Source organism: Chiloscyllium plagiosum, chromosome 9, assembly GCF_004010195.1.
Source record: "Chiloscyllium plagiosum isolate BGI_BamShark_2017 chromosome 9, ASM401019v2, whole genome shotgun sequence".
Lineage (NCBI taxonomy): Eukaryota > Metazoa > Chordata > Chondrichthyes > Orectolobiformes > Hemiscylliidae > Chiloscyllium > Chiloscyllium plagiosum.
In genome coordinates this window covers 99,001,224-99,018,646 of record NC_057718.1, presented here as the reverse complement: position 1 = coordinate 99,018,646, position 17,423 = coordinate 99,001,224, and the positions used below count along the sequence as shown (strand labels likewise).

The following is a 17,423-nucleotide window of genomic DNA, read 5'->3' as shown; positions in this document are numbered from 1 at the left end:
TTTAAAAAAACTTCTCAAAGGAGAAGTTGAACTGTGTGGTGTTCTTTTAAGGAAACAGGATTTTGATAGTTTTGTGGGATTCACCAGCACCAGACATCTTTGAAATCTAAGTAACTACCTGGCAAAAGCTTGTGGACTGGTCGTGACAGTTTGCCACAGAATTGAGAGGAAAGAGAACAGTTAGGACATAAACCTTCAAGCCTGGCAGCAAGTGAAATCTCTCTCTCTCTCTGAATGTCAAGTAATAACTCTCAAAGACTTTGCAAAGAAAAAAGAAAATTTTTAAATCTGGCCAAGACCTAGGTCTAATTGACTGGCTACCAAATTGAGGATGACTGCAATTGACAACTATAAGCTATCAACAACGTGCTATCAAAACAACAAAAAAAGCAAGTCATCTCATTTCGTCCCACCCATTTTAGTTTGGACTCTGATCCACAGACTTTGTGCCTTTTTGTTTATATTTTCCACCCACGATATTTCTTAAAAAAGGTTTCTCTCATCTGTCTTGTCCTACCCATTTATGAATGACATGTGTGTGCTTGGATTTAAAGGGATATTAAGCTTAAGTGTGTACATTGACCACACAAATTCTGTTTATTTCCCCATGTTAGAGGAATAATTAGTTAAAATAAATAGGCTTTGTTTTCTTGTTCATTAAAGAGACTTGGTACAGGTTCATTTTATCTTAAATAGTGGTCAGGCATTATACATCCTGGACATTAGATTGGTCATATTTCATGTGCGGGATGATTCGTGGCTTGATTTCCAGTGCACTTTTTCCCACTAAGGTCATGAGGATCAAAGTATTGATTGATGTTGAACTTTTGACATCTTAAACCATTTTGCATTATCCAAAGGTGCTCCTCAAAGATTCACAATGGAAAATAGTGGTGTCCATAAATGTACAACTGATTAAGGCAAGATGGATCACTTAACTGGAAAGATAAAACACTTAGGCATTTGGTAATAGTGAACATGCAAAACAAAATCATAAAAATGAGAAAAGGACATGCACATTTTCAAATCAGGTATTACAATGCAAAGTTCACTCTCATTTCCTTTCCATTCAATAAAGTACTAGGTGTGAGGATGGAGATTTCAATGCCCTGTCTAATCTAAAGCTTACAATGGCAATTAGGATTGATCCCATTGATAGAAGTAATCAGAGTTAAATCTAGCCACCTTGTCAAGTGAGCCTGCTGTAAGAGAGAACTTAAGTTATTATAGCAAACGGATTATGTTAGCTTGTTCCCAGAGAGAGACTCATTCATGTAAGGTTTAAGGAAGTGGTGCCTCAAGGGATTCTTAGAATCTCATATTCTTCAAATGGATTTTAGGAGAACAAGTGTTTAAAAATCTCTCACCTATCAGTCAACCCCGTTTGGAACTGTATCAATCAAGGAGACATTTTTCTCAAGGGGTAATCAATACCTTTTGATTTAAGACTTAACGGTGAACTCTCACAAGTGTGCCTGCAAAATTAATTTTTTTTCTCATCTGACCAATAATAACAAGCTAAGATAACAAACAAATTTCTATAAAATAAAGTTAACAAGATAATAATCGATGAAAAAGAAGAGTGAAAGCTAAAATCATGGTGGGCACATTGTGATAAATCATAATGAACAATAGATGTAGCTTCGGCAAAGAATTCCTAACTTTTATTGTATGTTAAATAATGCTCATCATTTTACAATATCAGGTTTTCTCAACAAAATACAAAGTTGAGGAACTGAATCCAACTCAATAGGAAAGAAACTGTCAACTTACAAATATTGAATATCAGCATAGCTAATAAAATGATCAGCTGCAATAATCCATCAAAGTGCATGAACGCAAAACTTTTGAATCTATTTGTGAAAAAATTCTAAGCCACACAACAAGCAGATTGCTGACCACACTGGTTTTTACAAATAATGTTTTCAGTGAATTTTTTATTTCCCAGGAGATAGCACAGTTACATGTCTCTGCTTGAAGCTGGGAAGTGGTCAAGTATGTCTGAGCATTTCAAGTCATGTAAACTTTCAAAATAACTTCACCGACTGCAGAATGATGTGCAATTACTTTTAGTCATTTTTGGCAGCTACCTTCAGCCTTTTCCAGCCTTGCACTTATCTGATACACTGGCTGTAATCAAGTTACACCATTTTAGGAGATACCGCAGTTGCTTATATTTCAAAGTTACCAACTTAAATTTAGAGTGTTTTGTTATGCTTACTAAACTTAAGAATTATCCAAATGAAAATAAAAAAAAAACTCAGCTGCATATTTCTTCCATCTTATTTAAAAGTTGCAATCACAGCCAAACAGACTTTAGCTACATAACAGTGCCAAGTAGAGAATGTGGTACACTATGCGACACTGGAAGCCCTCTCCCACGGCTATTAGTGACCATTCATCTGGGAGCCTGGGAAAATGCCTCAAAGCTGCTGAGTTATCTGGAGCAGCCTGGCAGGTGTTCCTGTCCCAGCGGAATCTGGCACCTGCATAACTTCACCACTAACATTTTGTATAAACTGCATTTCAGAGTAAAGAAGGCACATTGTTGGCTACTTACAAAATGACAAATAAGCTCATAATTTAAAAAAAAAATCAAATTCATGTAACACTTCAATTTTAACTAGGGAATTTAATCATTACATTCTCAACATTTTTGATAACCTTTCAATCAAGATCACATAACTAATCTTGCAAGTTGGTAACATATTAGCTGTACATTAAACACAACTGCAAGCTGTTACAAAGGATAACTCACATTTACCTTAAAGTTAATTAACAGCTTATGTAAGCAAGAGTAAGATAGAAAGGCAGTGTAAAATAGGAAGGGTCTCAAAACTGCATTTATCAAATTGTGCATGATAATTAAACTGGTTTATTTAGGCAGAGTTCATGAAGCCAGATAAGTAAGTTATTTTAGAAATAAAGCAGATTTGCTTTTCTAAAAACTACCTCAAATAGCCTGTGGACAGCTGGGGAGTTTACTAGCATAATCACTTCAAATGCTTCATGACTGTGGTTCCTTGTCATGGATGCAGAACATGCTGGTATGCTATTGGTTTGGTATCCCTTAAATAGCAACTAAATGGTTGAAACTGGCTCAGTTACAAGTAGATGGTTGAAGCAGGCCAATACTACAGGTTTTGTTCATGTTTTCAATCTCCCTTCAATATTAGAAGCACGTGTAATATTGAGAGCAATTTAAGTTGCAATGCTGTTCAGCTGTAAATAATATCTTGCATGTCAAACACTTAAATAACCTCAGGTTTTAGCCAGGCTTCATCAATGTCCACTGGAAAATGGCTTCCATTCAAGGACTGACTGGAAAAGTATTCAGTTTGTGTAAACAATATTCTGTACAGGGCCAGCATTAATTGCACTGAATTCATGCCTGTGACAACGTCCGATCAAACTTGGGTATCCTCAGAAACAGATGTACCACAGACTATTCTGGTCTAGAAACACTTCTGCTAACAAAGTATAGATGCTCATTATGTAGACTACATCATCAATAATCTGATTTATATCTTAAGGTCAGAAGCAGGGACAATGGTTGTATAAGGTTATGCACTATGTGCAACTTCTCAGACACCGAAGCAGTCTATGCTCAAATGCAGCGAGACTTGGATAATATCCAGGTTTGGGCTGATAAGTTGGCAAGTAACATTAACAGGTGCAATCCAATCACCATCTCCACCACAAAAAATCTAACCATTGCCCCTCAAACTTCAATGGCATTACCATTGCTGAATCTGCCACTAACATCTTAGTAGGGGGTTACCATTGATCCAGAAAGTGAACTGGACTAGCCATATACAGAGGAACCTCAATTATGTGAGTATCAATTATCTGAATTTTGGATTATCCAAAGAAGATCTCAAAGTCCCAATAGAAACATTACATTTGATCGTGTCTTTTGTTTAGAGATGTACAGCATGGAAACAGACCCTTCGATCCAACCTGTCCATGCCGGCCAGATATCCCAACCCAATCTAGTCCCACCTGCCAGCACCCGGCCCATATCCCTTCAAACCCTTCCTATTCATATACCCATCCAAATGCCTCTTAAATGTTGCAATTGTACCAGGTTCCACCACATCCTCTGGCAGCTCATTCCATACACGTACCACTCTGTGTGAAAAAGTTGCCCCTGAGGTCTCTTTTATATCTTTCCCCTCTCATCCTAAACCTATGGCCCTCTAGTTCTGGACTCCCCGGCCCCAGGGAAAAGACTTTGTCTATTTATCCTATCCATGCCCCTCATGATTTTGTAAACCTCTATAAGGTCACCCCTCAGCCTCCAACGCTCCAGGAAAAACAGCCCCAGCCTGTTCAGCCTCTCCCTATAGCTCAGATCCTCCAACCCTGGCAACATCCTTGTAAAACGCTTCTGAACCCTCTCAAGTCTCACAACATCTTTCCAATAGGAAGGAGACCAGAATTGCACGCAATATTCCAACAGTGGCCTAACCAATGTCCTGTACAGCCGCAACATGACCTCCCAACTCCTGTACTCAATACTCTGACCAATAAAGGAAAGCATACCAAACGCCTCCTTCACTATCCTATCTACCTGCGACTCCACTTTCAAGGAGCTATGAACCTGCACTCTGAGGTCTCTTTGTTCAGCAACACTCCTAGGACCTTACCAATAAGTGTATAGGTCCTGCTAAGATTTGCTTTCCCAAAATGCCGCACCTCACATTTATCTGAATTAAACTCCATCTGCCACTTCACAATGATTAAAAATGAACTCTGAAATGCTGCCAAGAACAGTCCTGGACATTGATGGGAGCCCAGGCACTGTCTCCAAATGACTGACTGCCTGCCTTCTCTCTTCCCACACTTTCCCTAAAGTTCTACACAGTTCTAAAGTTACCCTAAACCCCCCTCCCCCCTTCCCCAGATACTCTTTCCAAATTGTCCTGTACAGAGAGTGTGTGCGTGTCTGTGTTTGTCTGGGTGTGTGCGCCTAGGTGTAGCAGTCTTGCTGTTGGTCTCCAGCCAGCTGCCCCAGAGAAGGAAAGCGGGGGCACGGGGAGCTGGTCAACCAGGTCAGACAGTGGGTGGGGGCAGGCGGAGACAGTGTTGGACAGGGCGGGGGGGGGGCGCCTTGAACGTGGTGTGCTGCTGTCTAGTCTCCCGAACAGGGAGCTGACGTAGCAAGTATTCGCTCTCAATCCCATCAAACTGATTTTTTTTGGGGGGTGGGGGGTAGAATGCGGTAGGCTTCAGCAATGCTGCAGGTCCCTTACACAGAACTGTGTGTCTGCTCAGAAACAAACCCTGAGATAGAGAGAGGGAGCAAGGCAGGCAGAGCAAGGAAAAAGGAAACTTCGAAAAACTTCGGGCCCGCAGAGGAGAAGCATTGAATCAATTATCCGAATGAAATAGCGCCCGCCCATCTTATTCGGATAATCGAGGTTCCTTTGTAAATACCATGGCTACAACAGCAGGTCCTAGACTAGGAATATCTGGGTGGCACGGTGGCACAGTGGTTAGCACAGCTGCCTCACAGCGCCAGAGACCTGGGTTCAATTCCCACGTCAGGTAACTGTGTGGAGTTTGCACATTCTCCCAGTGTATGCATGGGTTTCCTCCGGGTGCTCTGGTTTCCTCCCACAGTCCAAAGATGTGCAGGTTAAGTGAATTGGCCATGCTAAATTGCCCGTAGTGTTAGGTGAAGGGGTAAATGTGGGGAAAGAGTCTGGGTGGGTTGCTCTTCAGAGGATCGGTGTGGACTTGTTGGGCTGATGGGCCTGTTTCCACACTGTAAGTAATCTAGTCTAATGCAATCTAATCTTGTCTTTCCCCACAGTCTGTCCACTATGTGCAAGGACCAAATGAGGAATGTGACAGAAACCCTGGATAAGTGCAGCCGGAACACCATCCAAAAAGCTTGACAATATCCAGGACAACGCAGCCCTTTCAGCTGGCAACACATCCACAAGCACTCACTCCCTCCACCACTGATATACAGCAGCAGCTCTACAAGATGCACTGCAGAATTTCACCAAGGCTCCTTAGACAAAAGCTTTCACACTCCTGATCAATACTGTACCATCTAGAAGCTCAAGAGCAGCAAATATAGAGGTCACTACCACCTGCAAGTTCCACTACAAGCCACTTACAGACCTGACTTGGAAATGCATCACCGTTCCTTCAGTACCACAGGATCAGATTTCTGTAATTCCCACCCTAACAGCATTGTGGGGTACTGACACCTAACAGACTTCAGCTTACCATCACCTTTGCAACGGTAACTGGGGATGAGCAATAAATCCAGGCTCTATTAACGAATCTTAAAAATTTATTACACGATATTTTGACCAACATTTGGTCAACAATGGTGTTGATTATCCTTCAATGCCTCAATACAACATGCTTTAGACATTAGAGCTCATGGCAGCCATATTTGCACCCATTTTACAGATGCAAAATAGAGCAATTTTGTGGACCAACATCCCATGGCTCAAGGACACCCGAAAGATGGTCAACCCAATATTGGAGTGGGCCTCTCTCATGTGGCTGGGCAGGTGTTAATTTCTTCATTAGAACATGCAAATCATCTGCACCAGTTTCAAAAATGGGCTGCCAGGGGCCTGCTCCACCCATGTGTTAATCAACAGATCCAGTATAGAAAACAATTAGCATGAGAAATAAACATTTTCTTAAATTTTGATATAGGAAGTAGGGGGAAGAGCAGCAGCAGGAGGAAGAGGAGGAGCAGGAGACCATTTTCTGGTTCCACAGCACTCGAGGACAATTAGCTGTGCTGCCTTGGTTCTCCACACTTCCATGGCACTTTCCCAAGAGTGCTGCCAGCAAGGCAAACAGCATTCATCCCTGCATAAAGGGAAGTCATCTGTGATTCAGCTACAAACATCTGCAGTTTGCCTAGATTATTTAACTAAGGCCTAAGATTACACTTTGACTTGGCTCTGGGATTTTTGGATTGGGTGTACATTTTGGTACATCACCCACTTCATACACAAAATTGGTCACTGACTAATTTCTACTCATTTCTGTTCTTGATCTGTGCTACATGAACCAGTCTCGCTTGTATCAACACTTCAGGAAGATTTGTAGGTCTCCTTGAAGACTGTTGACTTTGATTCCATTCTCAACAAAGTGAGGTGTCTGGGTCCCTTTAAAGTAGAGGATCTTTAATCCCTTCGATCTCCTCCATGGAGTACATCTCACGGAGGGCAATTGTAATATCTACAGAAGTCTTAATCTTATGAATTTCCTTCTTTTGCAGGGGTTGGTAACTTGTTGAAAGTTTTTTTTGCAGTATCCTGGATATTTAAACAAGGTATCGTTTTTTTCTTGATAATATCCTGAGCCTGTGAACACTGGTTATCCCATCTCAGTGGTAGTGTCCACAGAATCGCAAGCACCACATCTTTGTTGTGGGAGCAGACTTTTATTCTCAATCTTCCGGCAAACCAATGCTGGTGTGCAGGTTTTCTCTACTTCAATTTGCTCCGAAAGTCTACGTTTTCATTTGTCCACGCTGATGGCATGATTGGTGTAACCAACACATCCAACTCTTTAGTCACTAACTGAGGAATATTTCTTGCTTGATATGAGCTCTCATGAGTACTGTTAACTCTTCCTGTGAAGACAGAGGAGTAAATTTTTCTGTTTGAACTTGCATCTACTCAGCATCTGACAATAGGCTCAAGCTGTCATCAATGCCTGTTCATCAAACTGAATTACATCAGTTGAGGATTCATTACTGAGTTCAAATGGGGAATACTGGTTATCTGCATTGTATCCCAAACTTTGCTGTTCTTTGCAATCCAAACTATCTTTAGTGTCAAAAGGTAAACCAAAAGTAAATAATGAAATGAAATGGCACATCATATTTTCTGTTTTGAACATAACCATAACCAAAGCTCCACAGTAAGTTTCTTCTAGCTGATTCATTCAAGGCCTAATCTCTTGCTTGTTGGAAACTGCAGTATGTCACAACAGAAATAGTAGGAACGCAGAATCAGACTTAGGATGCAAAGCTAAAAATAAGTACTATAACATACCAAGCTCACAAGAAAAGAATTAAATCCTGAATACAATCCTTAGCGTTATCTGGACTTCACTCCAGTGTATGAAATCCATAGCAAACACTTTCTGCCTCAGGCATATTAGAACAACTGCAGCGCAAGATTCCAAATTAAAGCCATTTGGAATCTTTCCCTACTGCAATGATCACATCTTTATATTGTTTAATGCTTTCTGCCGTTACCATGTTTCCGGATACATAGTTTTGTGACTTGGATTTTTCCAATGCAGCCTAACATGTTTTTCAACAATTCTCAGTTTCTCCACTGGCTTTCAACAAGTGCAGTGGCTCCTTATGGAGCACTGAGGTCTATGATTCTGGTAACCACCTCGAGAAACTACTTAAAAATATCTACTCCAATGATATCCAAGTTACAGCTATCTAAATTATTTTCTAAACACACTTTTTGACAGAGATCTACACAGAGAAAAAAATGCTTGCATTTATACAGCACCTTTCACAACCACCAGAAATCCCAAAGCACTGTACAACCAAAATAGTATTTCTAAAATGTGGTCATTCTTTTATATAGGGCACACAAAGTTTCCACAAAAAGCAATGCTGTAATAACCCAGATTGTCTGTTTTTGACTGGGGGATAAATTCCCCGCTGTTCTTCAAAATAGTTTCCTGTGAAAAACATCCCACAGTGCAACACTCCCTCAGGACTGTCAGCTTGATTTTTGTGCTCAAGTCCTGGAGTCCTGCAGCCCTCTCTTCAGAGCTGCTGGTTCTCAGATTGGGAATTAATTATAATTGAACAGACTGGAAAGATTGCCTTTTCAGTTAGAGTTTTTTTTTGCCCAGCCATTTGTGCATACTGTACGTTTGCTGCGTTCTGACTTTCTCAATGGTGGAATATCACTAACTATAGTTGAGTAGTGCAGATTGCAAACTGCGATTTTGCTGAATTGTCTACTCGGGGATTAGGGTAACTTTTGAAGGCTTTGTTTACTTGGATGTTTGAGAGAAAGTAGTAAAAATAAATAGAAAGGAGAGGGCATTGTTACGAAGGTAAAGATGGTAACCAATTGCACCTACAAGGGTCCTGAGAACAGCAAATAAATGACCGCTAATCTCATTATACTTTTTGGTTGACACTGTTTGAGGTAGGAATGTTGGCCAAAATACTGAGAATTGCCTGCTCATTTTCAGACTAGTCACTGGACTTGAAATATTAACTCTTTCTCTCTCCACAGATGCTGCCAGATCTGGTGAGTCCCTCCAGAAATGTATTTATTTTTGTTTCAGATCTCTAGCAACTCCAGTTGTTTTTAAGAAAGAACAAAATAACTGTAGTCTCCCTTATCACAGAGACATATTTGTATTAATTTTCAGAGTCAGAGTCATAGAGGTCTGTGGCACAGCAAAGGTCCTTCAGCCCATCAAGAACATGCCGATCAAAACAAGCACATAACTATTCTAATCCTATTTTCATGCTCCTGGCCCAGTCTTATATAAGTTAATATAACAATATAATTCTATAAATGCAAAACACTGTATATACTGGACATCAAAAACAAAACAGAAAACACAGCTCCAACGAACAATCATATTGTACTTGAAACGTTAATTCTGTACCTCTCTCCACAGATACTGCCAAACCTACTGAGGTTCTTTGGCACTATTCATAAATTTATTTTTTCTTAAGTTTTGGAACCAGAATAAAATCAGAACCCTTTTGAACAATTTATTTTATGGTTACGTTCCATTCTTTCTATCCATCTACTTGTAAATGGCAAAAATAGGTTGGTTGATAGCAGTGAGGAGAGACATAAACCACTGAAAAAACAAATGCTGGAGATTGCAGCAGGTCAGACAGAATCCAAAGAGGGCACAAGCTAACATTTTGAGTCTAGATGACTCTTCATCAGAGCTGAAGTGAATTGTGGAGGGGGGCAACATTTATGCTATAGCTTGCAAGGCTGGGGGGAGGGGGGTGGAAATTGCAGTTGAGGGCAGTGGGTGTAAAGTGGTGGTGAATAAAAGATGTTGATAGTTCAGATTAAGTGATCAGAATGTGAGAATGGCAGAACAATTGTGTGTCTAACTGCTGGCTTGAATGTGCTGACAGTCCCACTGAGGTAGGGATTGAGGAGGGAAGACACAGTGACAGAGAAGTAACAAGTAAAGCTAAAAGAAAGGGAAGAAATGGGAGAAGGTAATAAGCAAAGCTAAAAGAAAAGAAAGAATGGGAGTTGGTTCACAATTTGAAAGTGTTGAATTTAATATTAAGTCCAGAAGGCTGTAAAGTGCCCAGACTGAAAAGGAGAGGTTGATTCACTGGAGCATTGCAGCATGCCGAGGACAGACAAGTGGGCATGCAAACAGGACACTGTGTTAAAATGACCAGCTACAGGAAGATCAGGGTTATGCTTGCGCATAGACCTGAGGTGCTCTTTAAGGCAGTCACCCAGCCTGCATTTGGTTTCTCCAATGTAGACATAAACTACTTTAGGAGCTGAGGCACTGAAATTTTTGGCGTGTAAAATTTGGTCAGTCTCAAACATTAACAAGACTTTCTAATAAAATGAGTGAAGTTTTGATATTGAGTACACAAGCTTGAAGGTAATTAGAAATCGAAAGACATGATGTACATGATCTGCCTTCTTTTAAATATCTGCTGTACACATATATAATACATCTTTCTGATAATTCATAGTAAGAATGTCATGGACAAAAGATGAACCATACAGTTTGCAAACCTTTACCTGCTCTAAGTAAGCCTTGCTGTTCTTCAATCACTGCAGTGGCTACTCTTAGTCACTTTCCAGAATTTTGATTAAGCTCAAGTGTAGTCCTTTAGTTGCTTAAATTCTTAAGTACCAGAAGTAAGGATAACTTAATCCAAGACCTATCTTGGGTGAGAGAAGGGGATAACCCAGTTCACGAGGATAGCTAAAACTGAAAGTAGAAGGAAAAAAATGGCTAACTGCTAAGATAGCTTCCTATTTATTTGCTTTTATTTGCAAACTGATCATCTGTAAAAGCAGATCAAGTAGCAATTGAAGCTGGGACAATGTTAGTTGAAAGACTTGTGGCAGTGTTAGATCTTACCAATCTCCCACATCACAGCCCAACAAACAGTGGACACAGGTATCACATGCCATGAAAAAGGCTTGAGAGAGAAAGTAATTCAACAGGGACATCCCATCACTATCAATTGCTTACTCCGTGCTTCTCTCCTTTTTATTAGAAATGTTGCAGTAAACATTTACACTTCAATTTCCAATAACAGGTCTGACTCTCAAATTCCCCTGCATTCAGTTTGCCCTTATTCTCTCATCATCACTCCCAAGGCTTTTGTTATCTGCTGTTACTCACGCAAATATAATTAGCATTGAAATCTGATCAATTGTTCCTTTAAAGATGTGAATCAGATTTTACATCTATAGACACAAAAATACTGGAGAGAGTGTATTTATATTGGGCGGCACGGTGGTTAGCACTGCTGCCTCACAGCACCAGAGACCCGGGTTCAATTCCCGCCTCAGGCAACTATCTGTGTGGAGTTTGCACATTCTCCCCGTGTCTGCGTGGGTTTCCTCTGGGTGCTCTGGTTTCCTCCCACAGTCCAAAAATGCGCAGGTTAGGTGAATTGGCCATGCTAAATTGCCCGTGGTGTTAGGTGAAGGGGTAAACGTGGGGGAGTAGGTCTGGGTGGGTTGCTCTTCGGAGGGTCTTGTGTGGACTTGTTGGGCCGAAGGGCCTGTTTCCACACTGTAAGTAATCTAATCATATATACTGATGAACAATTTTATAAAACTCACTCCCTTACTAAAATGTTCATGCACAATGTAAAGATGCAAAGAAGAAACAAAAAAATGATCTGGTGTATAGCAGAAGAAAGGGCCATGTGTAGCCAGTATTTTAATCCATTATTTACTTAAAAGTCGCGAGAATTTAAAAGAATGAAGACTAAAAATCATAAAATTGACGGAATTCAGAAATGATTACCCAAGCATAATATACTAAATAAAAACCGAAAGAAGTTGCTGGAAAAGCTATAAGACATAGGAGCAAAAGCAGACCATTGACCCACTGACTCTGCTTCACCATTCAGTGATGCTATGGCTGATTTGGTAACCCTCAACTCCATTCTCCTTCCTTTTGCCTACAAGTCTCAATTTCCTCACTGACTAAAACATCTATCTATCACACCCTTGAATATACTCAATGATCCAACCTCGACAGTCCTTTGTTGTAATGTGTTTCACAGCTGACTACCCACTAAGGGAAGAAATTCCTCATCTATCTCCTAACTGTGTGTCATCTTTTGCTGGATAATACTCCCTGGTCCTGAACCTCCCACATGGGAAAACCACTTTTCAGCATCTACCCAATCAACGCCCCCAAGAATGTTTCAATAAAGTCTCACTCATTCTTCTAATCTCCATTGAGTACAGGCAACACTTCTCCTGACAAGAAGAGTACCCCCATCCTCAAATGTCTGAAATCAACCTAGTGACCCTTCTCTGAAATTCCTCCAATACCAGTATATCCTTCCTGAGATAAGGGAAAGGATGTTCACAGTTTTCTAGGTGAGGTATGACTATAGTTTTAACAGGACTTCCCTATCTTTAGAGGAGAAAAGTGAGGAGTGCAGATGCTGGAGATCAGAGTCGAGTGTGTGGTGCTGGAAAAGCACAGTCAGGTAGCATCCCTATTTTTATACTCATTCTGTGTGATACAATAGGGAAAAAGTATTTTCCATTTAACACAGTTAGACAGGCAGGATTAAAGAATTGAGCCCTCTTCAGTAAATTCTGGAAAGGAGGGTGAAAACGATGCTACAACACGATGAAAAATTATATAACATGTGCAGCTAATGCATCAAAGAACAGTAGAATCTATGGGATTAGGGAAGATATAGTCAAGTAGGTATTTTGCATTGCATAACACAAATGTAATTTATAAATAGTGTACTTAAATCAGGTCCTCAAATCTTTGTCACTTTATATATTAGCATGAAAATTCAATTTGAAACCAAATGCTGTGGCTATATCATAACTGTCAGTTAAAAAGCACACAACAACAGGTTATAGTCCAACAGGTTTATTTGGAAGTACTAGCTTTCGGAGCGCTGCTTAGTCATGACGTAGCCATGCAGCAGGATCATAAAACACAGAATTTATAGCAAAGGATCACAGTGTCACGCAACTGAAATGATATATTGAACAAACCTAGATTGATGTTAAGTCTTTCATCGTTTGGAATCGATTTGGTTTTGGTTCATTAATATGTAAAAACCAGAACTTCATCCAAGTCACATTCTTAAGATAACTTATGGTCTTATTTAAAAAAGGGGACATCTTAGCTCAGACAATGCATTCATGAGCTACTACATCCAAATGAACCTGCTGGACTATAACCTGGTGTTGTGTGATTTTTTAACTTTGTCCACCCCAGTCCAACACTGGCACCTCAACATCATAGTTGTCACAGACAGTGAAACAAAGGGACATATGTGGATTAGAGTCAGTAAGCTCAGGGATAGGATTCTGTGATGAATGTACAGCCACTCTGATGTCATGGAGTGCCAGAGCTTTCCTAAACAGTGCAAAGTTGATGATTTTCACTTTTGCATTGTGTAGGTCCTGTTGTGCCTTGGCTCTATTGCATATTAGTCACATCTGAACAGACATAGCAGCTTGAAAAGTGGGCCACCCACGTTAATTTCTGATCTGGAGGGAATTTATGTGGGTGGAGTGAACATGCTGCAATTCTATTATGCAAAGAACAAACTGTTGCTTATTTTGTTTAAGTGTTTTTGTTTTAATTTGCCAAATTCCCAAAGGAAATAATATCTACACTTTAAGAGATGTAATTAAAAGTACAAACTAACTTTCCTCCAGTACCTAGCAAAATAAAAATATATTAATTGCTTTCCAGACTGACACTTGGCCTCATGATAACAAGAAGAACTGGCATTTCGACAATATAGCAAAAGCATTTGAAGACATTTCACAGGAGTATCTACAAAAAATAAACTTGCTCACAAAGCCACACAGGGCATGTCATTAAATAACTTGGTAAAAGGTATAGGTTTTAATAATCAACTTATGCTGCTGTCTCTGAATAGTATCGACAAGGTGGAGATGGAAAGGATGTTTTCTCTTGTGGGCCAGTCCAGATTAGGAGTCATTGCTATAAAATAAGGGGTCACCCTTTTGGGACAGAGAAGAAAAGGATTATTATGAACTCAGATGGTTGTGTGACTTTGGAACCCTCTGTTTCAGAAGAGGGTGCACGTGTGGGTCATTGAATATTTTAAGATGAGGATGACAGATTCTTGCTAGGCTGGGGAATTAAGGGTTATATAGGCAAATGAAAATGTACAATTTGAAACACAAACAGATCAGCCATGATCTAATGTTAATGACAGACAGGGGGCTGCATGGTCTACTTTTGCTCTGATATTACATGATTGTATGATGAGGCAAATTTGTCAATGGTGAAGCACTGAAAATTGGGAATGGGCAAGAGGCCAGGTTAGATGAGTTGGAGAAATGCAGAGAACCCTAGGGCTGAAGGGGGTAACAAAGGCAAAGAGGGGAAAAGACTTGGAGCGATTTTAACACAAAGATAAACACTTGCAAATTGAGGCATTGCTGCATTAAAAGTCAGCATGGATCAGCGAGCACTGGAATGGTGTTAGATTGGGATAGCTGCATGTTATGATACAGGTGCGAGATTTTGAAATTTCAAGAGTACGAGGGTGGTTGATGTAAGGTGGGCTAAGGGAACGTTAGAATAGCTAAGACAGAAGTTAAAGAAGGAATGGATATGGTCTCAGCAATAAATGTGCTGCAGCAGGGACAGAGTTGAGCAATATTGCACAGGTGGAAACATACAATCTTGGTGAAGGACAGTTTATGAGATCAGAGGCCTGGCTTGGGATTAAGCATGGTGCAAAATTCCAACAGTTGATTCAGGCTCATGACAGTGACAAGGAAAGACGATGGAGTCAATAGCTAGACAACACAGCTTGTGATGGACACAGAAACTACTGGTTTCAGTATTTGCAATAGTTAAATGGAACAAACTTCTACTTCTCCAAGTGGAGTGGAAAATCAGAGACAGTAAATGAGTTGACTGAAGCGGTGGTAGAGGTAGAACTGGGCATTACCAATATATACTTGGAATCAGACAAATGGACATGACATCGAGAAAATGTTATGAGTTGCAATCCTACAGCAGTTCTACCACATCTTATAGACAATAGGTGCAGGAGTAGGCCATTCTGCCCTTCGAGCCAGGACCACCATTCATTATGATCATGGCTGATCATCCTCAATCAGTATCCTGTACCTGCCTTATCCCCATAATCCTTGATTCCACTATCCTTAAGAGCTTCTAGCCAACTCTTTCTTGAAAGTATCCAGAGACTTGGCCTCCACAGCCTTCTGGGGCAGAGCATTCCATACACCCACCACTCTCTGGGTGAAGAATTTTCTCCTCAACTCTGTTCCAAGTGGCCTACCCCTTATTTTTAAACTGTGTCCTCTGGTTCGGGACTCACCCATCAGCAGAAACATGCTTCCTGCCTCCAGAGTGTCCAAACCTTTTATAATCTTATACGTCTTAATCATATTCCCTCTCAGCCTTCTAAACTCAAGTGCATACAAGCCCAGTCTCTCCAACCTTTTTAGCGTAAGATAGTCCCGCCATTCCGGGAATTGACCTCATAAATCTTAAAATTACTTTTCCAGAATAAAGTAATAAATTGCACGAATTTGAACTGAGATCATTATTTTCAGAGAATAAAGTAGTATGCAAAATGTGGACTTGTATTTTAGAATGGAATAATCACTACACCATTGAGGACCATTGACTATTATCAAGTTCTGAATTAACATTGCTCCTCTATACCAAAACACTTATCAATAAGTTTGTTGTAAATAAATATTTGATTGGTTAAACCAGTCAGTGAATGCATTGCAAGAGAAAAAGTCTCCACTGTACAGTATTGTGTTTTGCAGAAGAGTGCTTCATGTTCAGGGATAGATAGAGTAAAAAATCACAAGGCACCAGGTTATAGTCCAACGCATTTATTTGAAACTGCAAGCTAGCTGCCTGAGGAAGGAGTGGGGACTCCAAAAGCTTGCGGTTTCAAATAAGCCTGTTGGGCTACAACCTGACATCGTGTGATTGTTGACTTTGTCTGCCTCAGTCCAACATTGGCACTCCACATCAGGTACAGATAATCTATCCCGCAGATCTATGAATCATATTCGGTGGATATATTCAAGAGTGGATGAGAATAACAATGGGGTGACAATGGAAGTGGAAGAGATGGCAGCTATACCCTCAATGACCAGAGTCTTAAAGCTCTGTAAATTCCTCATTAAACATTTTTCTCTCTCTCCTCCTTAAAAACATACCTCAAAGATCAAGATTTTGGGTCCTCTGTGCTCATATGGCTTATGTGGCTTAATCTTAATTTAAATTTGACAATGCTACTGTGAATTGCCTTTGTGTTTGTATATTAAAGGTGCTATATAAATGCAGTAGTTGTTGCTGTCATAACCTAGAATATATTGCTCCAACCTTTAGCCAAATCTCTATCATTGGCTAATATGTTCACTCAAAATCTACATCTCTCCCTCATTTGTTCAACATTTTAATGCTGCATATATTTCAATGATTTCACAGTAGATTTTAGTCTCATTATCACACATTTAAAGAATTTCTTACCTTTACGACACAGCGGGTTACTGGGTGTCAATTCTTTGTTTAGTTTAGATTGCACGTTACCACGCTGTTTTCTCATTTCAAGGTACTGTTTTATCTTAAAATCAACATCTTCCTTGACAAGTGCACTAACCTCCTACAAAAAAAATTAAAAATCAATATAATTACATTTTAAAATTATTCAAATTCTTTGTTCTTAGTTGATACTAATTTTACCTGAGAGAAATCCTAAAAATGCAGAATTTCAAATTTGACTTTTACTCTTCAAATTTTCTTTTTGAGTCTTTCAGATGGAGAGAAAAAAAACAAAATTGATTTTCTGACCTCATGCACCGGGCAAGGAGTTTAACGTACGTCAGGATTTCAGGCATGAAGACCAGAAACTCTATTAAGTCTGCTGATATCAATGACCAAATTCCTGATCAGCATTATTCCCAGCAGATTTGTGTTAAATCAATATAAGAATTGATTATTATTTTAATGCAACAAAACTGCAGAAAGCAGTAGTTTGGAGGAACCTGGAGGTCCTTGTACATGAATCACAAAAGGAAAAAGTGAGGACTGCAGATGCTAGAGGTCAGAGCTGAAAATGTGTTGCTGGAAAAGCGTGCCCGAAACGTTGATTCTCCTATTCCTTGGATGCTGCCTGACCTGCTGCGCTTTTC

At 40.0% G+C, this 17,423-nt stretch overlaps 1 protein-coding gene across 5 annotated transcripts in view; it reads right to left on the bottom strand.

The window, feature by feature from the left end:
* LOC122553090 (SLX4 interacting protein) overlaps positions 1–17,423 on the bottom strand; it is a 94,025-nt gene that overhangs the window by 33,204 nt on the left and 43,398 nt on the right. For 4 of the 5 annotated variants that reach the window (XM_043696612.1, XM_043696613.1, XM_043696616.1 and 1 more), the window contains one exon: positions 16,762–16,894. The exons of the other annotated variant lie outside the window; for it this stretch is intronic. In XM_043696612.1, the coding sequence (XP_043552547.1) occupies positions 16,762–16,894 (133 nt within the window). The remainder of the gene's footprint in view (positions 1–16,761; positions 16,895–17,423) is intronic. 5 annotated transcript variants of the gene reach the window in all.